The sequence below is a fragment of the Coregonus clupeaformis genome, chromosome 33, assembly GCF_020615455.1.
Source record: "Coregonus clupeaformis isolate EN_2021a chromosome 33, ASM2061545v1, whole genome shotgun sequence".
Classification (NCBI taxonomy): Eukaryota; Metazoa; Chordata; class Actinopteri; order Salmoniformes; family Salmonidae; genus Coregonus; species Coregonus clupeaformis.
The window spans coordinates 30849937-30876493 of record NC_059224.1 but is presented as its reverse complement, the minus strand read 5'-3'; the positions used below and the strand labels follow the sequence as shown (position 1 = coordinate 30876493).

General features: G+C 47.9%; 1 protein-coding gene across 3 annotated transcripts in view; it reads left to right on the top strand.

The window, feature by feature from the left end:
• Positions 1-26557, top strand: part of LOC121549016 (dermatan-sulfate epimerase-like) — a 28964-nt gene extending 2407 nt beyond the window's left edge. For 2 of the 3 annotated variants that reach the window (XM_041860785.2, XM_045210249.1), the window contains exons 2-6: positions 33-507; positions 12291-12544; positions 16035-16274; positions 19695-19902; positions 24271-26557. In XM_041860785.2, coding sequence (XP_041716719.1) covers positions 77-507; positions 12291-12544; positions 16035-16274; positions 19695-19902; positions 24271-26020 — 2883 coding nt within the window. In that variant the 5' untranslated portion in view covers positions 33-76 and the 3' untranslated portion in view covers positions 26021-26557. Of the gene's footprint in view, positions 1-32; positions 508-12290; positions 12545-16034; positions 16275-19694; positions 19903-24270 lie in introns of those variants that run through there. The other variant, XM_045210250.1, reaches the window with a different exon arrangement.

Here is a 26557-nt window from a genome sequence, read left to right as displayed (position 1 = left end):
GTATTTTCTTCTCCCTTTCCTTTCCTTCTCAGCTGAGCTCCGTTGGAAATGCCACGGCGCCCTCTCTGATGTGAGGATGAGGACCTACACTCGAGGGGCCCCCACAGTGTTCTTCATAAGTCTACTGTGGCCTCTGGTGGCCCCGGTGGTGGGGGTGGCGGAGGAGACGGTAGACCCCAGCGGAGGGATACCCTTCATGGGAGGGAACTACGATGGACACCCCATGCTGTACTTCGGCCAGGGCGAGGTGGAGGAGCTGCAGTCGGCGGCGGCTGGGACTCATCGGGAGATGGCTGCGAGGATCCGCGAGGCGGGGGAGGCCATGCTGGAGCATCCTGAGGAGTACCTGCCCCCCTGGAGCCCAGCCGAGTTCAGCGCCCGCTGGAACGAGGTGTATGGAAACAACCTGGGAGTGCTGTCTATGTTCTGTCTGCTCTACCCACACAGGGCTGGGGCCCTCGACCTGGCCAAGGATTACATGGAGAGGATGGCAGCTCAGCCTAGTTGGTATATTTTCTATCTTTGTTTTCCCCTTATTTTTGTGTGAATTTTCTTATCCCAGGTATTGCAATCAATTGTCTGTGAACAGCATCCCTAACCTATAGGGACAAGAAATAAGAGATACAATCAGATATCCCCCTGTGGAAATAGTTACTGTGTAGTTACTCAAATTCAACCCATGAGTGAATTGCTCGCTTCTTATTTGCAGAAAATCGCTATTGTTTTATGTTAGCCTACCCTTAACGGTAAGAAAATGTCCCACATGTATTTCTCATTACGGTGAACAATACTGGTCTATTTGGAGAAGGTACAGAAGCAGCCTGCTATCTGTATTTCTCTTCCCCATCAACATGTGACCACTGGGGATAAATGCCAAAACCTCCTCCTCTTCAGAAGACCTTTGACTGATTCAATCCCCATCCATAGTATCACTGTTCAGTTTTCACTGTGGCCGGCCAGACCTGAGGAAGAGATGCCCTGTGGTCCAGGAAATATGTTTAGCAGCTGTATGAATTTAGTGCTTAACATGCCCCCGTTTTGAAGGAAATGAAATGTTCAGATGTTGAGCTGAATGGCCTAGTGCAGTGGGATGGGAGGACTAGGGCTCAGGCCACTACAGCTCAGGCCTGGTGGTGAGAGGCTAAGACACTCATTTGACCTGGGTTCTCAGAGGGGTTACATGGGAAATCTCATCTGCATCTCACGTTGTTCATCCCCAACCTAAGGGATGGGCTAGTGACTCTCCCAGTCTATAGACTCAGAGGGGACTAGCTTAGGTAGTCTGGATGATGTTATATTTGCATTCAAAGTATGTAATATTAATTGTACAGTACTAGGCTGTACTGTACTATCTTGCAGACGTGTTCACCGACTTTTGCATAAGAATAATAAGCTAAGAAGAGGCCAGCTATGAGACTGCATGTTGTTGCTGTGTATTTAGCCAACCCTTCCAGTACTGTACTTCAGAAGACCCCTGACCGCCTGTGTTGGGTTGTGAAACTTCAGTGGTTTAAGATTTGCACTTACAGTACAGTTAGGAAGTGTATTATAGCAAGGTTTCTCTGCACGTCCTAAGCCAAGGAATTCAGTGTTAAGGAGGGGTCTCTGATATATGGGGCAAGGAGTTTCACTGTCGCAGCCAATTTAGTCATGGCGCCTGCGTTCTGAGGACGTCTGGTCTCTGCTATCAGCCTCATGGTCATAGGGCTTCCCTTTTCAAGTTTCACCTTCTTTCTTTCATTACTTTTCAGAAATAAGCATTACCTCAGCTCCATTGTTTTTAATCCTCTACTTAGCCGTCAGCTGCCGTGTCTAGCCAACCTAGTTCAGAGAAAAGGGTTTTCTTTAGGGTCAGTGTCAAGCGTTAATCATTAGTTCAAATTTGTGAAACTTCTCACAAATTGTATGTCTGCGCCACAAGTTGAAATGAAAATCCACCGAGCACGTTTTCACATTTTAACAACACACAATGTGAGTTTTCTCCTCAGCCGCACGTTTACTATGGTTTCTGAATCTCTCAGGGATCCTTAAAAGTGGCTCCAGGAATCAGTCAACTGTGGTATCCATGACCTTCAATTACGTCTCCAACAACTTGTTGAGGAGAACCATATTCCATATTCCAACTCCAGCTTGTGGCGCACTGGTTCCCTGGTTCATTTTTAAGACAGTTCATGTGTAAACACACAGAAGAGACGTCTTGTGTGCTTTGGCGTAATGTAATATACAGTACAGTAGTGACATAGAATCACTCTTCACTCATTCAAACTACTTATACAGTGCATTAAACTTGGTTGGTGAACCAAAGGCTGTAATAAAACATTATTTAAACTCCTTTTTTAATGAATAAAGTTGAAATCAAGGGCCCCTTTTTATTCAATTTAATTTAAACCCATGTAGAAGGAAAATGTATTTCCAATGAATTTCCACAGGTCGTTGACAGATGGAAATAATGTATTAGCTAAATCAAATGGAAGAAATGCTGCCAGAGGGTAGCGGCATATCTTTGGTATTTGTGAATATTAGAGTCACATTTGAAAGAAAAGCAGGCAGCTGCTTTGATATTTGGCACATAGTAAAGTTTATGGGTCCATGTGATGAGTGGAACGGATTTCAACCTATGTCTTTTAGATGTTCTGAGAGGAAAGATTGTCAAGATGGAGCTGAAAATGTAATTACATGGCATGCACTTTAATAGTAACTGCTCAAAATACAGGTTGCTTTTTGGATTCACATTTTATTGCCACATCTGAAGTCAATTTTACTATAATTACACAGAAAGAGCTTTTAAAGAACACCTCTTAGCAGGTGTTATATGACATTAATGCATGGGCATGGACTATTTTGCCAATTTAACAATTAGTAGCTCTTAGAAATAGAAGTCAGTCAGCATTCTGAGGTGCCAGCTACTTTAGAAATAGCACATAGTGCACTTTAAACAGCACTTTAAAAGGCAGGATATGTTGGAGTTGGACTTTAAAGCATGTGTGAAAACTCTGTTTTGCATGTTTTTTTGTAAAGAGAACAAAAAGCTATTTAGTAGCTGATTACAAGCTTGGAGAAATTATGCAAATAGCCTGAGAAGGATTAGTTTAACTCTACACTTTTGATGACATTTCACTTTCCAAAATATGTACTACCCTTTCTGTTTTTTGCAGCCTTGCTTGGGCTAGTGTGAAACGGGAATTTCAATCAATTCAAGACTATTTGTAAAGATACTACATCGTGGTCCTCTGTAGCTCAATTGTTAGAGCATGGCGCTTGTAACGCCAGGGTAGTGGGTTCGATCCCCGGGACCACCCATACGTAAAAATGTATGCACGCATGACTGTAAGTCACTTTGGATAAAAGCGTCTGCTAAATGGCATATTATTATTATTATTTATTATTATTATTATTTTATTATTATTATTACTGTTTTATTGTGTATTAACCCTGTGAGACCCAAGCATAGATCCAAATGAGGAAAACAATGTATTACCCTTCAGACATACTTTTAACAGGCCTCTGATTATAAAAATAATCACTTTCTTTTATTTCAAGTTTGTAGAACAATTATATGGAAACGTTGCAAAAATACACCATTGAGCTTCAATGGTAGGAACATTTTGTTCTAAGAAAATTGCGAAATTCTATAAGAATCACATACAAATTTATCAAAAGCATTGATGGGATGGAAAATATTGTCTTATGGTATATAAACTATATTTACAAAAGTATGTGGATTCCCCTTCAAATTAGTGGATTTGGCTATTTCAGCCACACCCATTGCTGACAGGTGTATAAAATTGAGCACACAGCCATGCAATCTCCATAGACATATATTGGCAGTAGAATGGCCTTACTGAAGAGCTCAGTGATTTTCAACATGGCACCATCATAGGATGCCACCTTTCCAACAAGTCAGTTTGTCAAATGTATGCCCTGCTAGAGCTGCCCCGGTCAACTGTAAGTGCTGTTATTGTGAAGTGGAAACGTCTAGGAGCAACAACGTCTCAGCCGCGAACTAGTAGGCCACACAAGCTCACAGAATGGGACCGTTGAGTGCTGAAGTGCGTACCGCGTAGAAATCGTCTGTCCTCAGTTGCAGAATTCACTACCGAGTTCCAAACTGCCTCTGAAAGCAACATCTGCTGCAGCACAAGAACTGTTCATCGGGAGCATCACGAAATGGGTTTCCATGGCCGAGCAGCCGCACACAAGCCTAAGATCACCATGCGCAATGTGAAGCATCGGCTGGAATGGTGTAAAGCTTGCCGCCATTGGACTCTGGAGCAGTGGAAACGCATTCTCTGGAGTGATGAATCACGCTTCACCATCTGGCAGTCCGACGGACAAATCTGGGTTTGGCAGATGCCAGGAGAACGCTACCTTCCTGAATGCATTGTGCCAACTGTAAAGTTTGGTGGAGGAGGAATAATGGTCTGGGCTGTTTTTCATGGTTCAGGCTAGGCCCCTTAGTTCCAGTGAAGGGACATTTTAACGCAGCAGCATACAATTACATTATAGACGATGCTGTGCTTCCAACTTTGTGGCAACAGTTTGGGGAAGGCCCTTTCCTATTTCAGCATGACAATGCCCCCATGCACAAAGCGAGGTCCATATAGAAATGGTTTGTCGAGATCGGTGTGGAAGAACTTGACTGGCCTGCATAGAGCACTGACCTCAACCCCATCGAACACCTTTGGGATGAATTGGAACGCCGACTGCGAGCCAGGCCTAATCGCCCACCATCAGTGCTGACCTAACTAATGCTCGTGGCTGAATGGAAGCAAGTCCCCGCAGCAATGTTCCAACATCTAGTAGAAAGCCTTCCCAGAAAAGGAGACCAACTCCATATTAATGCCCATGATTTTGGAATGAGATGTTCGACGAGCAGGTGTCCACATACTTTTGGTTATGTAGTGTACATCTGAAATTGTCATATTTTGCCTGAAGTAGCTAAATTGATCAATTTGATCTATACAAAGTTTAGTATTTTGCTATCATAAACATATATATTTGAAAGGATCGTCTATTTTGTGGGTTTTCTATGTATGCAGACCATCTAACTTACTTTTAGTAATATGTAGTTGTCCTTTCTGGATTAATTTGGAGATAACCTTATACCTTACTTCTCTACGTTAAAATTGATGGTCGTAAATGGCAGTATTGTGACCTCATAAACCACACATAAAACTATATATATACTGAACTAAAATATAAACGCAACATGCAACAATTTCAACAATGTTACTGAGTTACAGTTCATATAAGGAAATCATTCAATTGAAATTAATAAATTAGGCCCTAATCTATGGATTTCACCTGACTGGGCAGGGGTGCAGCCATGGGTGGGCCTGGGAGTGCATAGGCCCACCCAATTGGGAGCCAGGCCCACCCACTGGGGAGCCAGGCCCAACCAATCAGAATTTCCCCACAATTATTACAGAAGTACTCCTCAGTTTCATCAGCTGTCCGGGTGGCTGGTCTCAGACAATCTCACAGGTGAAGAAGCCGGATGTGGAGGTCCTGGGCTGGCGTGGTTACGCGTGGTCTGCGGTTGTGAGGCTGGTTGGACGTACTGCCAAATTCTCTAAAATGACGTTGGAGGCGGCTTATGGTAGAGAAATTAACATTCAATTCTCTGGCAACATATCTGGTGGACATTCCTGCAGTCAGCATGCCAATTGCACGCACCCTCAAAACTTGATATATCTGTGGCATTGTGTTGTGTGACAAAAGTCCCCAGCCCAAGTTGCACCTGTGTAATGATCATGCTGTTTAATCAGCTTCTTGATATACCACACCTGTCAGGTGGATGGACTATCTTGGCAAAGAAGAAATGTTCACTAACAGGGATGTAAACAAATTTGTGCACAACATTTGAGAGAAATAAGCGTTTTATGCGTATGGAAAAATTCTGGAAATTTTTATTTCAGCTCATGAAACATTGAGCCAACACTTTACATGTTGCGTTTATATTTTATTCACTATATATAAATTGGTTGTCCTTACTGTCACGGTTTCGACCGAGGCTGCCTCTCTCCCTTGTTCGGGCAGGCTTCGGCGTTCGTTGTCTCCGGAATACTAGCTGCCACCGTTGTATGTTTCATGTTCGTTTGCTTTTGTCTGTTTGTAGTGACACCTGTTCTCGTTTAGCCTAATTAGTGTCCTATAAGTTTCTCGTTGTGTTTGTCTAGTGTTGTGTGTTATTGATTTTGGTCTGTCGTGTGTTGGGCTTATTTTCGCCCTTTCGCTCGGTTGAGCTTTCCTCCACTGCGTTGGAGTGTTACGCACCTGTTAGTGCGCTTTTTGTTTATTCGCCTTCGTGCGTAATTTTTGCCTTCGGGCAAGTGTTGTCATATTTTCCTGTTTGGAGATCGACTAAAGTCTGTTGGACTATCCTTCGGTGTTCTGCGTTTGATTCCACCACTACACCCACCTACAGCACGCGTGACAGAATAACACACCTTTAATGGAATCAGCAGGAGCCGCAGCAGCCCAGACGACGCTGGAGGACCAGGTCCGGGAACAACGGGACCAGATCCTGCAGATGGGGAACGCACTGCAGGAGGTGATCACCACCATCCGAGGCTGGGGAACGCCTCCACCGCCACCCTCCCTGCCAGCACCATCGGCCAGTCCGCCCATTCCCGCACCGGAACCCCGAGGAGTCCGACTCTCGCTCCCGAGGGCCTACGATGGGACCGCGGCCGGGTGTCAGGGATTCCTTCTCCAGGTGGAGCTGTACCTGGCCACCGTGCACCCGGCGCCCTCGGGACATGAGAGCGTGTCCGCCCTGATCTCCTGCCTTTCCGGGGAAGGCATTGGAATGGGCCAACGCGGAGTGGAGGAGGATCGACGCGGACACCATCACGTACGACGAAGTTCTCCCGCCGCTTCAGGGCGGTGTTTGACCATCCCCCGGAGGGGAAAGCGGCGGGGGAGCGTCTGGTCTTCCTCCGGCAGGGGAGGAGGAGTGCCCAGGAGTTCGCCCTCGAATTCCGTACTCTAGCGGCAGATGCAGGGTGGAATGATCGGGCTCTCGTCGATCACTACAGATGTAGTCTACGAGAGGACGTCCGTCGGGAGCTGGCCTGTAGGGACACCAGCCTCTCGTTCGACCAGTTGGTCGACATGTCCATCAGGCTGGATAACCTGCTAGCTACCCGCGGACGTCCCGAGGGGGGTCCGTCCATTTCACCCTCCAGCGCCTCCGAGCCGTGCCCCATGGAGCTCGGGGCGCTGGCGCTAGAGAGAGGAGGGGTCGGCTTACTAGGGGGTCCATCCCCTGCACCAACTGTGGTCGGGGAGGACACACCGCGGCTAGGTGCTGGGGATGGCCTCCTAGGGGAGAGGACGACAGGTCCCGCACTGGGGATTCCTTCCAGGTGAGTAGGCGCCCCACTCACCCAGAGCTCTCTGTTGCACATTTCTGTATACCTGTGAGTTTTCCACAGGTAGCACCTCATTCCCAGCATAAGGCGCTGGTAGATTCAGGCGCGGCTGGGAATTTTGTTGATAAGAAGTTTTGTTTAGCCTTAGGGATTCCCCTTCTTCCTGTTGATGTCCCTTTCCCCGTTCATGCCCTAGATAGCCGTCCGTTGGGTGCGGGCTTGATCAGGGAGGTCACTGCGCCACTTAGGATGTGTGCGCAGGGGGGTCATCAGGAGATGATTCAGCTATTTCTGATTGACTCGCCTGCGTATCCGGTGGTGCTGGGCATGCCCTGGTTGAGTACCCATAACCCATTTATTTCGTGGCAGGAGAGGGCTCTGATGGAGTGGTCTGCCCAGTGTGTGGGTCGATGTTTGGGCGTTTCCGTAGGGGCTACCTCAGTGGAGAGTCCAAACCAGGTGCCCGCATTGCACGTTCCCCCTGAGTATGGGGATTTGGCCATCGCGTTTAGTAAGTCGAGGGCGACGCGGTTGCCACCCCATAGGCAGGGAGATTGTGCGATAGACCTCCAGGCAGGAGCTGCGCTCCCACGGAGCCATGTGTATCCTCTGTCTCAGGAGGAGAAGAAAGCTATGGAGACTTACATAGACGAATCTCTGAGACAAGGATACATACGGCCTTCGACTTCCCCTGCGTCCTCGAGTTTCTTTTTTGTGAAGAAGAAGGATGGGGGTTTACGCCCGTGCATCGATTACCGTGGTCTCAATCAGATCACGGTGAAGTACAGTTATCCACTCCCGCTGATTGCGACCATGACTGAGTCCTTGCATGGGGCGCGTTTCTTCACTAAATTAGATCTCAGGAGCGCGTACAACTTGGTGCGCATCAGGGAGGGCGATGAATGGAAGACAGCCTTTAGTACCACCTCGGGCCATTACGAGTATCTTGTCATGCCATACGGGTTGATGAACGCTCCGTCAGTTTTCCAATCATTCGTGGATGAGATCTTCAGGGACATGCAGGGGCAGGGGGTCGTTGTGTACATAGATGACATTCTCGTGTACTCGCCTACCCGTGTCGAGCATGTGGCCCTGGTGCGCAGAGTGTTGCGGAGGCTGGTGGAGCACGACCTGTATGTTAAGGCAGAGAAGTGTCTGTTTTTCCAGGAGTCGGTCTCCTTTTTGGGGTATCAGTTGTCTGCGTCAGGGGTGAAGATGGAGGTAGACCGGGTGTCAGCCGTGCGTAATTGGCAAACACCAACCACTGTGAAGGAGGTGCAGCAGTTTTTGGGGTTTGCGAATTACTACCGGAGGTTTATCCGGGGTTTTGGACAGGTGGCAGCTCCCATCACGTCTCTCTTGAAGGGGGGTCCAGTGCGTCTGCAGTGGTCTGCCGAGGCGGACAGGGCGTTTGGGAGGTTGAAGGACCTGTTTACCTCGGCTCCAGTGCTGGCACATCCGGATCCCTCTTTACCATTTCAGGTAGAGGTGGACGCGTCTGAGGCCGGTATAGGAGCCGTGCTTTCACAACGGTCAGGCGCGCCACCTAAACTCCGCCCCTGTGCCTTTTATTCCAAGAAGCTCAGTCCGGCGGAGCGAAACTATGACGTAGGGGACAGGGAGCTGTTAGCCGTGGCTTGAGGGGGCTCAACACCCTTTCCTCATTTTGACGGACCACCGTAACCTGGAGTACATCCGGGCAGCGAGGAGGCTAAACCCTCGGCAGGCTAGATGGAATATGTTTTTGACCCGGTTTACATTTAAGATCACGTACATCCCTGGGTCACAGAACGGTAAGGCAGATGCGCTGTCTCGGCGGTATGACATGGAGGAGAGGTCCGTGGAGCCCACTCCCATACTGCCGGAGTCGTGTCTGGTGGCACCGGTAGTGTGGGAGGTCGATGCTGAGCTCGAGCGGGCGTTACGCACCGACCCTAGTCCACCACAATGCCCGGAGGGTCGGAGGTACGTTCCGCTCGAGGTTCGGGATCGATTGATCTATTGGGCTCACACGTCACCCTCCTCTGGACACCCGGGTATCGGCCGGACAGTGCACTGTCTTAGTGCCAAGTACTGGTGGCCCACGTTGGCAAGGGATGTGAGGGTTTATGTTTCCTCCTGCTCGGTGTGCGCCCAGTGTAAGGCGCCTAGACATCTGCCTAGGGGTAAGTTACTACCCCTGCCCGTTCCACAACGACCATGGTCCCACCTCTCGGTGGATTTCCTTACTGACCTTCCTCCTTCACAGGGGAATACCACTATACTGGTCGTTGTGGACCGGTTTTCTAAGGCCTGTCGTTTGCTCCCCATGCCGGGCCTTCCTACCGCCCTGCAAACTGCCGAAGCCCTATTCACCCATGTGTTCCGGCACTACGGGGTACCCGAGGATATTGTGTCTGATCGAGGTCCCCAATTTACCTCCAGAGTCTGGAGAGCCTTTATGGAGCGGTTGGGGGTCTCGGTGAGCCTCACCTCGGGTTACCACCCGGAGAGTAATAGGCAGGTGGAACGTGTGAACCAGGATGTGGGTAGGTTTCTTAGAACATACTGCCAGGACCGGCCGGAGGAGTGGGCAAGGTACGTTCCCTGGGCCGAAATGGCCCAGAATTCCCTACGCCATTCCTCCACTAACCTAACCCCTTTCCAATGTGTGTTGGGTTACCAGCCGGTTCTGGCACCTTGGCAGCAGAGCCAGATCGAGGCTCCTGCGGTGGATGAGTGGGCGCGGCGCTCGGAGGAGACATGGAACGCTGCACACGTCCACCTGCAGCGGGCCCTCCGACGTCATAAGGCGAGTGCCGATCTCCACCGCAGTGAGGGACCGGTGTACGCACCTGGTGATCGAGTCTGGCTCTCTACCAGAAACCTGCCCCTCCGCCTGCCCTGTCGGAAACTGGGTCGGCGGTTTGTAGGGCCATTTAAAGTCCTGGGAAGGTTGAACGAGTTGTGTTACAAATTACAACTACCTGTTGAATATAAAAGTATTAACCCCTCGTTCCATGTGTCCCTTCTCAGGCCGGTGGTAGCTGGCCCACTCCAAGAAAGTGAGATCAGGGAGACTCCTCCGCCCCCATTGGACATCGAGGGGGCACCGCGTACTCCGTGAGGTCCATCTTGGATTCGAGACGTCGGATGGGGGTCTCCAATATCTAGTGGAGTGGGAGGGGTACGGTCCGGAGGAGCGGTGCTGGGTGCCGAGGAGAGACATTTTGGACCCGTCTCTCCTGGACGGAATTCCATCGTGGGCACCCGACGCACCCTGCTCCGCGTCCTCCGGGTCGGCCCGAGGCCGAGTCGGCGCACGTCTGGAGCCGCGCGTCAAGGGGGGGGTACTGTCACGGTTTCGGCCGAGGCTGCCTCTCTCCCTTGTTCGGGCAGGCTTCGGTGTTCGTTGTCTCCGGAATACTAGCTGCCACCGTTGTATGTTTCATGTTCGTTTGCTTTTGTCTGTTTGTAGTGACACCTGTTCTCATTTAGCCTAATTAGTGTCCTATAAGTTTCTCGTTGTGTTTGTCTAGTGTTGTGTGTTATTGATTTTGGTCTGTCGTGTGTTGGGCTTATTTTCGCCCTTTCGCTCGGTTGAGCTTTCCTCCACTGCGTTGGAGTGTTACGCACCTGTTAGTGCGCTTTTTGTTTATTCGCCTTCGTGCGTAATTTTTGCCTTCGGGCAAGTGTTGTCATATTTTCCTGTTTGGAGATCGACTAAAGTCTGTTGGACTATCCTTCGGTGTTCTGCGTTTGATTCCACCACTACACCCACCTACAGCACGTGTGACACTTACTTGCATTACTTTGAAGCTAAACAATTTCTCTTACTTGTCTATCAACAGATGAATGTGGCTCTATGTCTCAGTTTGGCAACCCTTTAAGAACAATTATACGTTTTTGAAACACTTACAAATGACCTCCAGCTCTGGCTCAGAATGTTAGTTTCTAAAATGTTTTATACATAACCACTACATCTTAGAGAAGACAGGAAAAAATATTTCAAATCATGTACTTACATGGATGGCCTACAATATATGCTTGTGTAGGGGACCAGTGTGGTGTCAGACGAGAGGACAGGTTTCTAATATTTCAGAGACTATTGATGCCACTATAATCATACTAACACACAACAAATATTACTATGAGATACATTTGGGTTTAAGGAGATCAGGGCCTTTTCTAGTATTTTGGGGGCCAACATTTCTACACATTTTGCCAAAGGGCGTAGAGAAAATGTTGTTGTTTTAAAGTCAATTTTCTGCAATTCTACAAATGTTTCTATGGAGATGAGAGAACATTAATTTTTGCAGTTTGAAAGTTGATTTCATGCGATAATACACATTTTCCTATGATTTCCTATGATATCTGAGAGCAACTAACTAAATCAATGGGGGCCCTGTGGAGGTCAGGGCCCCTGGGCACATGCCTTGCGTGCCTGGTCAGTAATCCGACCATGATTACTGAAAGGTTTAGATAGCTGGCTAGACTAACGTACCTAGCAATCTATAAAATGTTAGCTGACATGGGCTTATTGAGTGACTGTCAGTGACTGACATAACAAGAGGAAAACTGCTGATGCACAACCAAATTTTGAAATTGCACCTTGTGTATTCTACTACTACTCCATATAACAGTAAGTTGAGACCCTGCCTGACCCCCCCCACCCCCCATCAAAAAATATATATCATTTTTTTGGGGGGGGGGGCCCTAGCAGCTGCAGGGCCCTAAGCGGCCGCTAATGTCACGTATGCCTAGAAATAGCACTGAACGAGATATTTGACATTCTTTTTTTAGTTTAGGACCTGTACAGGATGCAATTTAGGCAGTGTTGCATTTTTGCAACCGTGTGTCTCATAGGGTTAAGTCTTGAACACGTATTTCTTACAGATGACTATACTTATCTATCCGTTTCTCTGTGTCTTGCAGGTTGGTAAAGGATGCTCCCTGGGATGAGGTTCCTCTAGCCCACTCTCTGGTAGGCTTTGCCACAGCGTATGACTTCCTGTATGAGTACCTGAGCAAGGTGCAGCAGGAGCGCTTCCTGCAGGTGATCGGCAACGCTACGCGCTACATGTATGAGAAGTCCTACATCCGCGGCTGGGGCTTCCAGTACCTGCACAACCACCAGCCCACCAACTGTGTGGCTCTCCTCACCGGCAGCCTGGTCTACATGACCCAGGGTGAGTACCTCTGATCCATGCACTGTGTGTGTGTGTGTGTGTGTATGTATGTGTGTGTGCGTGTCTGTGCAGATAAACACAGAGAAACACAATGATTACTGCATTATCAGCTTTCAGAGGGTTCCTATATTACTTACTCTGTAGACTAGATATATATAGGAACAGTAGATTGGTAGTTTTCTATTCAGCCTATTCATGTTCCTCTTTGGAATACTGTGGCCTCTTCTTGGCAACTTAATTCCTCCTCAGTCACATCCCTCCTGTGTTACTTTAAATCACATTCGCCTTAAATGGATGGCAGCAATCCAGCTCCATATGACTTGAGTGAGATTGGTTCCTCCAGGGGAGGCTTGCCAGGCAGTCCCCTCTGCCCCTGAGGAGAGAAGCATTCTGGGCTGGAATTTCAGTTCAGTCAGCCCTGGGTATTCTCCATAGCTGCACTTAATCCAGCGGAGACTCCATACGATTCTATAACATTCTGGATGGACCTTTTCCCATTGTTTTTCTTAGTAGATTCAGTGTGAAAGGAAGGAATGTATGACAAAAAAAGGGCCTAGTTATTTCCTGCACATTTCAAAAATGTTCCTTCTATTGTTTTAGTTTACATTTCCTGGTTGTATTTTATTGGATGTTTAAGTCAGAGGCAGAGAGGCCAAAGGAAGGTGAAGTTGTTCTTGTTGCTCCCAGCAGTGCAATACAGCTTGTTTCTGGTACAAAAATAATGAGAGTCGACGTAAACTAAATTACAGCAGGCTTATGGAGATAACTGTGGTCACCGTGGTTTTTCTTTGAGGCTGGTTTATGATAGTGAGCAGGGGGGTGAAATGAGAGAGGAGTGGGGGGAGGCAGGGGGCAGGAGGTGCAGACTCTGGAGAATTATAGCACCCCCTCTTTGTTTTGTATCAGATTGCTTGTTTCAAGTTGAGGAAAAACAGTGTGGTCCAGCAGCATTGGTTGTTAACTCTTCTGTTACCTTGGAAAAAAACGTCATTTGGTCATAACGGGGTCTTTGTGCTGACTGTATAAATGTTTAAAGCTGACTTTGCACTTGGACGTTTTAGTTTGGAAATTGTTAAAAGGTAGTTAATTAGAAGGTAGCTAAACTAACATACAGTATTTGCTTTGAGTACGACAGATTGAGGAAACGTGCAAACTGTTAGCTTTCTCATTCTTGGACCAGTTCATTTAAGGGCCTAACTCCGGCAAAATTATTTTACTGTGTGCTGTGCAGATGATCATATTCACTTCCTGCATTCCTTTGTCACGGATTTATCATTCATATCCTGTGCAAAAGTATGACATTACATGCAAATATTATTCTATTAAGAACTCAGTGAATAAATGGAACTTTGCCTGTAAGGTACTGCCAGAAGAAATCAAGAGCAAACATTGGCCTCATGTCACATTTCTTTCAGAGCTATTGTATTGCACAGGTCTATATTACTGAGATTTATGGAAGAATACAGCACCTCTCTTTATGTGTATTATTTTATAGGGGGAGACAAAAAGCCATTTGAAGCATTTATTCATAAGAAAGGGATAGGCTCCATCTGTTGAAAATAAAGGAAGGCATATCTTTCCAAAGCATAAAACCTCTTAAGACCTAAATTATATGGGAAAGTTAAGCTCAGCATGTTGGTACTGTATGTATACTATATTCTTCTTATCATTTCAAATCTTGATTGTGAGTCAGAAGGGATATTGTATGTGCTCTGTCCAAAAGGAGAGCCACAGGGAGAGAGTGGGTCAGATGACTAGATCACAGGACAGTAGCTTATAGGGGATCAGTGCATTCCTGATGCAGGTGTCTGTATGTTGGTGCTTGGCAGCTGCCTAGCTCCGCTCCTAATTGGACAGCCATATGTGGCATAGTTTACCCTGAGTTCATCTGTAGTTAAGCATCAGGAGTTAACCCTAAGACCTCAATCACCCACCTCTCTGCTACGGCCACCCAGGTGCTTGAGTTTTGTTATCTAGTGTAGAATGCTGGGACTCTGGGAGCCATTCAAAGTCATAGCCACAGTCACACTAGATTGTGTTGGTTCCTTAAACTAAAGCTGTTATACATGAACACTTAATTCATTTGTGGAAAAGTGTCTATTTTACACAAAATGGGTTGAGTCAACGTAGTTCCCTTGTTATTTCAATGTAATTGACCTTATATTCAACCACAAACAGGGTTTATAGGTTTGGTTTAAGATAATTGACAACTTAATCAAATGTCAAGCAAAATGGAATGTTTATTTAATGTCTTTGCCCGTTGGGTACAATGTGGAAAATTATATTACCATTCCTCTCAAGTGGATGCAGGTTTAAGCAATTGTCTAGACTTTTTTATTCTCCCAACTAGTATTACCTAGGCCTATATGATTGTCATGATCCTACGTAACATTTGAAGTTATTCCATTCTTGGGAAATCATTCTTTGTTCATTCCTGGAAATTAACTAAGAGGAACCAGAAATGTCTCTCTCAATCTAATCATAATTAGTGAAGAACCTCAAAGGAGTAGAAGGCAAGTCAAATGGCACCATCCCTTGACCTCACACATTCCTGCAGACCTCAGTGTCATGGTGCTGGGGAGTTAACAGACCAGACCTTCCCCAGGCAGCGGCTCTCAATGTGTGGATGACTAATGTGTACTGATGGGGGGCTCCAGAGCTCCAGAGCCAGTAACATCACTAACAGTATGGCTGAAGAAAAGCCCCTGATTTGATTGAATTATATGTACTTTTTCCATTTGATTCTAATTATATCAACTTTTTTTTGTTTATTAATTCCTATATACATGATGCCTATATCTAATAATGAAAAATGCAGAACAGTCCAAACACTGTGTGGACATGGAGTGTGGAGCTGGGGTGTGAGCGTGAGCGTAGTGAGATGCTGTTTGTGTAAATGTGGTCTTTGTGTGCCAGCAGTTCCTGTTTGATGGTAAATACCTGCTCTGTGTAGGCCACTGGTCTCCCAGCCCAAACCAAACACTGTGGTGGACGCCAGGTCTGGGGCTGGGCTGTGGGCTCTGGGTGGATGGGTGGATTCAGTCCACTGGGTAGCTGCCAGACACCCGTGATGGACTGGGATTCCTCAATGAAATGTGGTTGGAGTGTTTATATGGTCACTTCTTCTCAAGAGAGAGAGAGAGAGAGAGAGAGAGAGAGAGAGACTATACATTAGTCTGGTATGGTAGTTTCATACTTTCCATGCATAACGGGAGGTTCCAGTGTGAAGTTCCTGGAAAGAAAAAGGAAGAAATATGGGAATGTGACTGACTGAGTAGCTTACTGTAACTACATTTATGACCTTCCTCACTTGAGACCGCACTTTACACCTAGCTTAATTGGGGTATGTCTCAAGAAAACAAACACTTTAGCTGGGTGACAGCAGTACAGTACAAATGTTTGGGAACCACTGCTCTAGAGTAATTGACGGACATGACTTTCCTCTGAAACCCAATAAGCTGACCCTGGTTTCTCCTCTGTTCTGTTCCAGGTTACCTGCAGGAGGCCTACCTGTGGACCAAGCAGGTCCTGGCCATCATGGAGAAGTCAATGGTGCTGCTGCAGGACGTGACGGACGGCTCGCTGTATGAGGGCGTGGCCTACGGGACATACACCACCCGCTCCCTTTTCCAGTACATGTTCCTGGTGCAGAGACACTTCTCCATCAGCCACTTCGGCCACCCCTGGCTCCACAAACACTTTGCCTTCATGTACAGGACCATCCTGCCAGGTAATACAGCTGTTATAGATGTTGTGTGTGTGCCATTCAATTCAATATAACTTAATTTCTCCTCTTAATGGTGTGTTACCTAAATGTTTCCCTTTGAAGAAGTTGCTTGGTTCGATCGACTGTGCATTTAGTCTAGATGTCACGTGATAGATTCAAAGGTGATATAGATACTGTATAGGTAGCAAGACAGGCTATTTTGAAAGGAAATACAGTGGAAGTTATCAATGTGTAAATAAGTGTTCATAAATGCCATAGCGAACCTCTGAGGCACTTCTTGGCAACATTAATTACCCAAGTTATAAGTAGATTAGGCATGAAAACCCCCTGGGTGCATTACCCCCATGTTAGAGAGTATGACTACTTGTTTGTCCTGATATGGATTATGCATGCGTTACCTTCCTGGGGGCCTGTCGGAGCTGTGCTGATCCAGCCCCCCATCTCCCCTCTTCCCTCTTCCCTTGTCTCCTCTGCTCTCCTGTCCTGGCTGATGGTCAGGGGGAGGGCAGTGCTGGAGGAGGGGCCCTCAGGTCTGGACATTTTAGAGCCCCCTGCCAACACTCTCTGTATTGTGACTGGGGCTGGGTGCCACTGCTGCATTCAGAGAGCAGCTCTTAATTGCAGCAGCCAGGAGAAAGCTGGACTCACTACCCACAATGCCAGCTTTCTCTCTCCCAGATAATCCTGCCTAACTGCCTTCTGACTGACTGCACTGCACTTACTGACCCTGCACAGTCAGGTCCATAATTATTGGCACCCTTGATAAAGATGAGTAAAAAAGACTGTATAAAGTAAATAATACAAATACTGAGCTATGTTGTATGCCAAAGAGCTCTATTTTCATGTCATCTGACCATAGCACCGGTTCCAATCCAAGTGCCAATGCCGTTTATCAAACTCCAGGCGTTGCTATGGTCAGATTACATGAAAATAGAGCTCTTTGGCCACGCACACCAGTGGTGGGTTTGGCATCGGAAAACGGAAGCATATGCAGAAAAGTACCTCATACCAACAGTAAAAATATCTTTGATGTTATGGGGCTATTTTGCTTCCACTGGAACTGTGGCCCTTGTTAAGGTCAACGGCATTATGAACTTTACCAAGTACCAGGAAATCTTTGCCAAAAACATGGTTGCCTCTGCCAGGAGGCTAACACTTGGCCTCAAGTGGATCTTCCAGCAAGTAAATAGCCCCAAGCACACGTCAAAATCCACAAAGAAATGGTTAATTGACCACAAAATCAACATTTTGCAATGGCCATCTCGGTCTCCTCACTTGAACCCCATTGAAAACCTGTTGTTTGAATTGAAAGGGAAAAGGAAAGGGGGATACCTAGTCAGTTGTACAACTGAATGCATTCAACTGAAATGTGTGTGAAGAGGGCAGTCCATAAGCGTAGATGAAGGATATCAAGGATCTGGAAAGATTCTGTATGGAGGAATGGTCTGAGATCCCTCCCAATGTGTTCTCCAATCTCATAAAAAAATTGTTTTCTTCCAATCTCATAAAAAAAAGCTCAGTGTCGTTATCTTCGCAAGGGTAGGGTGTTGGAGTATTGAAAACAGGGGTGCCAATAATTTAGATCCCTATCCTTTTTAGAATTTGTTTTATTACTTGTTAAACAAAATCTCTTTCTCTGAGCAATTGTATTAGTATAAAATATACTTTCCCCATTTTATTGGCATACAATATAGCTCAGTATTTGTATTATTTATTTTATACAGTCTTTTTTGCTCATCTTTCTCAAGGGATCCAATAAATCCGGACCCCACTGTATGTCTGTGTGTTCAAATGATGGGGGTTGTTGTTGTTCCGATAGGTTAGACTGTAAACAGGAGCCATGTTTTAAATGTATCTTGTGTTGGACTTACAAAGCTAGACCTTGAAAAAATGAAATCACCTCAGTGTTCCTGCATACAGACCCCACATCATTTGCATTGGGCATTTGTTTGTCCAAGGTCTAGTTTTGCATCACAGCAGGAATGTTGTAAACAGACAGTTTTTACGAAGTGGAAACACATATTGTCATTCCGCTTGTGCACTGATTTTGGTTATTGCTGTTATTGTTTTTGGCTTACATGTGATTTACTGTGGTTAAATATTTACTACCGGTTGCTAGGTTTTAAGATCCCTTTTGGCACCAAACTGCCATTATTTTCCTTAGATCATGAGAGTGAGACAAATTAATGTGAACCGTGTGTGTTGGGGAAATGGCTTCAGCAATAAAGCTAGGGAGCTGCGATCTCAACAGGGCCTGTAGATTGGCTCATTTCTTTATGTTAAGGACATGGCATGCATGCATGTAAAAGCTTTTGTTACCTATTCTGTAAAAAAAGGAAAGAAATTAATAATTACTTTGTAGCCTATGTATTACTATGCATTCCATCAAATAGAAAGCTATGTTGTTTGTACATCTGAACTGAGGAGACTAAATTACTTGGCGTTACCTTAGATTGTAAACTATCATGGTCAAAACATATAGATTCAATGGTTGTAAAGATGGGGAGAGGACTGTCCGTAATAAAGAGATGGCACCACACTCCAAAAAGCAAGTTCTGCAGGCTCTAGTTTTGTCTAATCTTGATTATTGTCCAGACATGTGGTCCAGTGCTGCAAGGAAATACCTAGTTAAGCTGCAGCTGACCCAAAACAGAGCGGCACATCTTGCTCTTCATTGTAATCAGAGGGCTGATATAAAAACTTTGCATGCCAGTCTCTCTTGGCTAAGAGTTGAGGAGAGACTGACTGCATCACTTCTTCTTTTTATAAGAAACATTCATGTGTTGAAAATCCCAAATTGTTTGCATAGTCAACTTACACACAGCTCTGACACACACTTACCCCACCAGACATGCCACCAGGGGTCTTTTCACAGTCCCCAAATCCAGAACAAATTCAAGAAAGCGTACAGTATTATATAGAGCCATTATTGCATGGAACTCCGTTCCATCTCATATTGCTCAAATAAACAGCAAACCTGATTTCAATAAACAGATAAAGCAACACCTCATGGCACAACGCCTCTCCCCTATTTGACCTAGATAGTTTGTGTGTATGTATTGATATGTAGGCTACGTGAGCCTTTAAAAAAATGTTATGTAGTTCTGTCCTTGAACTGTTCTTGTCTATTAATGTTCTATATTATGTCATGTTTCATGTTTTGTGTGGACCCCAGGAAGAGTAGCTGCTGCTTTTGCAACAGCTAATGGGGATCTTAATAAAAGACCAAATACCAAATACCAAACTGGACCTTGGACAGTATGTAGCTGTCACTTCATATTTGTCAGAGTTTTATGATAATAACATTCAATATTCCTCTAACAAACCAGTATGAAAGGCCACTATTGAATTTGCCTTCTCCTATATTTTAACTGTAAAATAATCCATATGGATCTTTTGCCCTTGCCTGTTCCATCTCACCAGGGTTCCAGAGGACTGTAGCCATAGCAGATTCCAACTACAACTGGTTCTACGGGCCCGAGAGCCAGCTGGTGTTCCTGGATCGCTATGTGATGAGGAACGGCAGTGGGAACTGGCTGGCTGAGCTGATCCATCAGAACCGGGTGTTGGAGGGGCCGGGACAGGCCGGGAAGGGACAAAGATGGTGCACACTGCACACAGAGTTCCTCTGGTGAGAATCTCTCTCTCTCTCTGTCTTTTTGTCTCTCGCTCTTTCTCTCTCTATTGATTTAAGTGTACTGTTATACACTGAGTGTACAAACATTAGGAACACATGCTCTTTCCATGATATAAACTGACCAGGTGAATCCAGGTGAAAGCTATGATCCCTTATTGATGTCACTTGTTAAATCCACTTCAAGTCAGTGCAGATGAAGGGGAAGAAACATGTCAAACAAGGATTTTTAAGCCTTGAGACAATTGAGATATGGATTGTGTATGTGTGCCATTCAGAGGGTGAATGGGCAAGACAAAATATTTAAATACCTTTGAACTGGGTATGGTAGTAGGTGCCAGGTGCACTGGTTTGAGTGTGTCAAGAACTGCAACGCTGCTGGGTTTTTCAGCCTCAACAGTTTCCTGTGTGTATCAAGAATGGTCCACCACCCAAAGGACATCCAGCCAACTTGACACAACTGTGGGAAGCATTGGAGTCAACATGGGCCAGCATCCCTGTGGGACGCTTTCGATACCTTTTATAGTCCATGCCCCAACGAATTGAGGCTGAGGTCAAAAGGGGGTGCAACTCAATATTAGGAAGGTGTTCCTAATGTTTTGTACATATATGCTGTATTGTATGGATTTACATGTTATTATCATACTGATTTACTCAATTATTTGTCACGGTTCAGACAGACGACCAGAGGACCACAATTGCGTCACACCAGAAAGTTTATTAAACTTAAGGGCAAAGGGAAGTAGGGAGTGAATGAAGGCTCCAGGGGTAACAGGGGTCCCGTCCAATACGCTGGGTCTGTGCCCCCCCCAGTGGCAGCGATGCGTCCAATGAAGCCGGTGGTGGGTGGTCCAGAAGTCCTGGGGGGGGGGAGACACAGACACAACAGGGCGGAATGAAACCAGGCAGCAGTACAGTTCAAGGGAAATCCAAAATACGTAGTAGGAAGGCAGAAGGCTGGTCAGAGTTACCGGGATTGAAGAGTAGTCAGGAGTCGTAATGGCAGAAGCAGGTCTGGATCTCCTGAGGCAGATGAGTATCCAAAAAACAGGCAGGTCCGGGGTCACAAAACCAGGGTGAGCCAGAAGCGCGAGCAAACAGGTTCCGGGTGTGAGCTTTGCAGACGATCTGACCAAGGAGAGCTGAAAGACAGGACTATAAATACTGGGAGAGGTTAGTGGGTAATGCAGCGCAGCTGGCAGAGTAATTAGAGCCGAGCAGAGCAGGGACAGGTGGAGCTAGTTAGGCTGAGTAGAGAGAGAGAGGTGAGCAGAGTGGAAACAAATTAAGGTGGTAACCCGGTGGAGTGAGAGGGCTCATGACAGAACCCCCCCCCCAAGGGACGGCCCCAGAAGTCCCAAGAGCAACACCACGCCGGGCGGGAGGAGGGGAGCCGGAGGAGGGCTAGAACTCCTCCGAACGGTCCGAGTGAACGTCCTCATCCTCGGAGGAAGCCGGAGGGCCGTGGTCGGGAGATGGGACAGGTCCCGAGACAGGATCAGGCACAGGACAGGAAGCCGAGCGGGCAGGACGGTTAGGGACCCCTCTGGGGCGGCCCCTACGGATTGCAGGTTGATCAGGATGCCGTTGGTGGAAAGCGGTGATGAGAGTCCTATCCACAATCCGACTAGCTGGCACCCAGGTCCTTTCCTCAGGTCCATAGCCCTCCCAGTCAATGAGGTACTGGAGACCCCTACCCCTCCGTCTGGACCGAAGCAGGCGGCGGACGGTGTAAACCAGACCACCATCGACGAGCCGTGGAGGAGGAGGACAAGGCGCAGCAGGGACCAGCGGACTCTCATGGATGGCCTTAATCTTAGACACATGGAAAGTGGGGTGCACCCTCAGGGAATTAGGCAGTTGGAGCTGGACAGCAGTTGGGCTAATCACTCTTATGATAGGGAATGGGCCAATGAACCGAGGTGCCAGCTTCTGCGACTCCACCCTGAGTGGCAGGTTCTTCGATGACAACCACACCCTTTGACCAACATGGTAGGTGGGAGCAGGAATTCTCCGACGGTTGGCCCCGGTAGTGTAGCTGGCAACGGATCTGAGGAGTGTGGCTCTAGCTTTGTTAAACACCTCTCTGAGACCATGGTAGCATTCTGGGACATTGGAGAGGTCAGGAGCGGAGTTAGTAGGTACTGGCCGAGGGGGTAGTGCGGCAGCAAGCAGGCAGGTTCGGTGGCAGTCCTCTCCCCACTCCCTGATCACCCCGGTCACCCAGTCGAGCTGAGGGTTGTGCCGGGCGGAGCCATGGGTAACCCAGGATGAGGGGTTGGCCTGGAGAGGGGGAGCAGGTGAAACTGGATAGTTTCTTGATGGTTTCCGGACAGACCCATCGAGACCGGGGCCGTGACATGAGTGACCGATCCGAGTAAGTGTCCGTCCAGTGCCCGGGCAGGAATAGGAGGTGTCAAACGGAGGTTCTCCAGTCCCAGTTGGCGTGCCAGCTTGATGTCCATTATGTTGGCTTCGGCGCCAGAATCCACCAGAGCAGCCAGGGTGTGAGTTGAGTCAGAGAGGCGGAGGTGAACTTGCAGCAGGGGTTTGCGGTCGGAGGACTGGATGGTCATTGAACTCAACCGGACTCCCCCTATGCCCGGTGAGCTTCGGCCCTTTAAAGGGCAGGTTACCACACGATGTCCATCACCTCCACAATAGAGGCAGAGGTTTGAGGTGAAGCGTCGCTGGCGCTCTGCAGGAGTGAGAGAGGCTCGCCCAATCTCCATAGGCTCAGACTGATCAAGCTGACCTGGGTGAGTGGCAGTAGATGACAGGAGCCCAGTCGGATCTCTCCGAATGCCGGTAGTAGGTGGACCTTGGCGCCCCCCTCTCACGACGACGGGTCTGTATCCCTCTGTCGATCCTGACAGTCAGTGCGATGGCTTCATCAAGAGTGGAAGGCAGTTCATGGGAGACCAACTCGTCCTTGATATAGTCAGCCAAACTATGGAAGAACGCGTCCACCAACGATGGTGTGTTCCAAGAACTTCGTCTAGCCAGGGTTCGGAAGTCGATGGAATGGTCTGCGACTGTACGTCTGCCTTGTCGAATACTGAACAGTTCACGAGACGCCTCTGCGGTTGGTGAATCCAGGTCAAACACCTTCAGCATCTCCTCAGCAAACAGGTCGAAGGTTGCACATGCGGGGGTTTGACGTTCGAACTCTGCTGTTCCCCAGAGTCGAGCTCGGCCCGTCAGGTGAGTGATGGCATACCCAACTCTAGCCCCCTCCGTGGCGAAGGTCCTTGGCTGCAAGGAGAACTGAAGTCGGCAGCTAGTCAGGAATGGCCGGACCTGGGTTGAATCGCCGTTGAACCGCTCGGGGTTTCCAATCTTGGGTTCCGAGCAGCGGCTGCAATGACCGGGGCAGGTAACTCGGGGGCAGGGCTGGTGGGCAGACTGGCTGGGGTCAGGTTGGTGAGGAGTTGAATGATCATGGCGAGTTGTTGTTGCTGCTGCTGGGACTGCTGCTGGTGCTGCTGGAACTGCTGATGCTGTTGGTGGCCGACCTGAAGCAGAGAGGAGATGACGCCGCTCATGCGGCCTAGCTCTCTCTCAGTGTGTTCCAGGCGTAGCATGGCGGTGGGTTGCTCAGGCTCTTCGGTTTCCATGTCGGGGGAAGTGTGCGCTGAGTCCATGATGGTCAGATCGTACTGTCACGGTTCAGACAGACGACCAGAGGACCACAATTGCGTCACACCAGAAAGTTTATTAAACTTAAGGGCAAAGGGAAGTAGGGAGTGAATGAAGGCTCCAGGGGTAACAGGGGTCCCGTCCAATACGCTGGGTCTGTGCCCCCCCCAGTGGCAGCGATGCGTCCAATGAAGCCGGTGGTGGGTGGTCCAGAAGTCCTGGGGGGGGGGAGACACAGACACAACAGGGCGGAATGAAACCAGGCAGCAGTACAGTTCAAGGGAAATCCAAAATACGTAGTAGGAAGGCAGAAGGCTGGTCAGAGTTACCGGGATTGAAGAGTAGTCAGGAGTCGTAATGGCAGAAGCAGGTCTGGATCTCCTGAGGCAGATGAGTATCCAAAAAACAGGCAGGTCCGGGGTCACAAAACCAGGGTGAGCCAGAAGCGCGAGCAAACAGGTTCCGGGTGTGAGCTTTGCAGACGATCTGACCAAGGAGAGCTGAAAGACAGGACTATAAATACTGGGAGAGGTTAGTGGGTAATGCAGCGCAGCTGGCAGAGTAATTAGAGCCGAGCAGAGCAGGGACAGGTGGAGCTAGTTAGGCTGAGTAGAGAGAGAGAGGTGAGCAGAGTGGAAACAAATTAAGGTGGTAACCCGGTGGAGTGAGAGGGCTCATGACATTATTACTCAATTCATTTGTTGTTGTTTTATTTCCATTCTGCAGGTATGATCCCAGCCTGACTCCCAGGGCTCCTGCAGATTTTGGTACATCCCAACTCCACTACTTTGAGGACTGGGGGGTCGTCACGTATGGAAGTGCTCTACCCGCAGACACCAACCACACCTTCCTCTCCTTTAAGTCGGGGAAGCTGGGTGGACGGGCCATATTTGACATCGTTCACAGGAACAAGTACAAAGACTGGATCAAAGGGTGGCGGAACTTTAACGCTGGCCACGAGCACCCTGACCAGAACAGCTTTACGTTCGCCCCTAACGGTGTTCCTTTTATCACAGAGGCTCTGTACGGGCCCAAGTACACCTTCCTCAACAACGCAGTGCTGTTCTCCCCGGCTACCTCAGGAAGCTGCTTCAAGCCATGGGACGGCCAGGTCACAGAGGCCTGCGACTCCAAGTGGCTGAAGTACAAGGTGGGGCTGCCGGCAGACGCCCAGGGCAGGGTGGAGGCGGCTCTGGAGAGGCAGGGCATGGTGTTCATCCGTGGGGAGGGCCAGTCGGCCTACAACCCTGACCTGAAGATCAGGAGCTTCCAGAGGAACATGCTGCTCCTGCACCCCCAGCTGCTGGTCCTAGTGGATCATATCCATCTGGAGACAGACAGCCCAACCAGGGCCATGAGCGCCTTCTTCCACAACACAGACCTGCCCTTTAAGGACGCCAAAATAGACGGTGTGCACGGAGCCTTTGTCAGACATGGGGAAGACCCATATAAAATGTTTTGGATGGATGACACAGGCTTAAGTGAGAAAGGGGTCTTGGGGTACTGGAACTATCCCCGTGGGTACCCCTATAACGGCTCTAACTATGTGAATGTGACAATGCCACTGAGGTTTCCCCATACCAGGGTGGCCTACATCTTCTTTGGGCCAGGGGTGGACGTGCAGAGCTTTAGTCTGCGTGGCGATGCTAATAGGGTGAACATTTACTTGGCCACCAACGAGCACACCTACACCATCTACCTGCTGACTGGGGAGGTGACCACCAAGCCTCTGTTCGCCATGGTGCTGGTGGACCAGAAGAAAATAGTATTTGAGAAAGCAGCAGGAGTGAAGAACAGCACACCGGAGGAGGTAGAGGAGTATGTCAATGTAGTAGAGGACAACCTCCAGCACGCAAAGCCTGTTTTCCAGCAGCTGGAGAGACACATCCTGGGCCGGGTGCTCAACACGGCCAGCTTCCGCAAGACGGCCGAGCGTCTCCTCCAGTTCTCTGACAAGAAGAAGACGGAGGAGGCCATTGAGAAAATGTTTGCTCTGAATAAGAAACAGGGCAAGGGCAAGGGGGCCAATAAAGCCTTGGGGAACCTTGGGGACAAGCTCTCAGAGAGCCTGCCGGACATCTTTGGACAGATCGAGGTAAGGGAGAAGAAGGAGAGATCAAAGAGCACAAAGAGGATTATTGAGGAGAGCCCCGAGGAAGATGGAGACTCCAGGGCCTTTATGGATTATGGAGACTCCAAAAAAGGCAGGAAAGGCGGCTTTGTGAAGGGTCGCCAGTTCAAGGAGGTCCACATGTTGGCAACAGCCAACAGTGACAGTCTGTCGAACTCATCCTCTTATATTAGAGTATTCCTCATATTAAACATAGCCACCTTCTTCTTGCTACTGGCTGTGTTATTGACACGCTTCCAGAGAGGCAGAAGTCTGCACACCAAGAGGTGTTTCTATGGCATTCTCCTCATCGACAGCTTCATCTTACTCTGCCTCTACTCCTCCTGCTCTCATGCACAGTGTTGACATCATCACTGTGCGACGAGGGGAATGTCCATGTGCAGACCTATTGAACTGTTATAGTTTGCCATGGGTGAATAAAATGCACCATACACCTCAGTCTGAGCCAAGTCTACCTGATGGGTGTCCAGGAAATAATTAATTCCAAATAGGAATTGATAGATTTAATAACGAGATTAAGCCAGACCTCCTCTGAGATCCTAAGCTTCTGTGGAGCTTTAGAATGGAGTCTGTGTCAACTTTTTCATGTACAGTATTTAGAGTAGACCTCTTGCTTCATATCAAAGATCGCCAAGGCTAGCCACTAAAATGCAGATATCTCTGCCTCTCTCTATGGACGTTTTGACATGCAGTCTAAGTCAAAACGAATATAGAAAGAATGTACATATGTTCAAACAAGATATATTTTTGTGGTATTATTTCTACTCTTTGTAATGAAAAAGGAACAATATGCATAGATGTGCAATGGGATTTTCATTGTGTATTTGCTTTTGCCTGATGAATGTGGGGACTTTGCAGATTAAAAGCTGTAGAAATATGTTA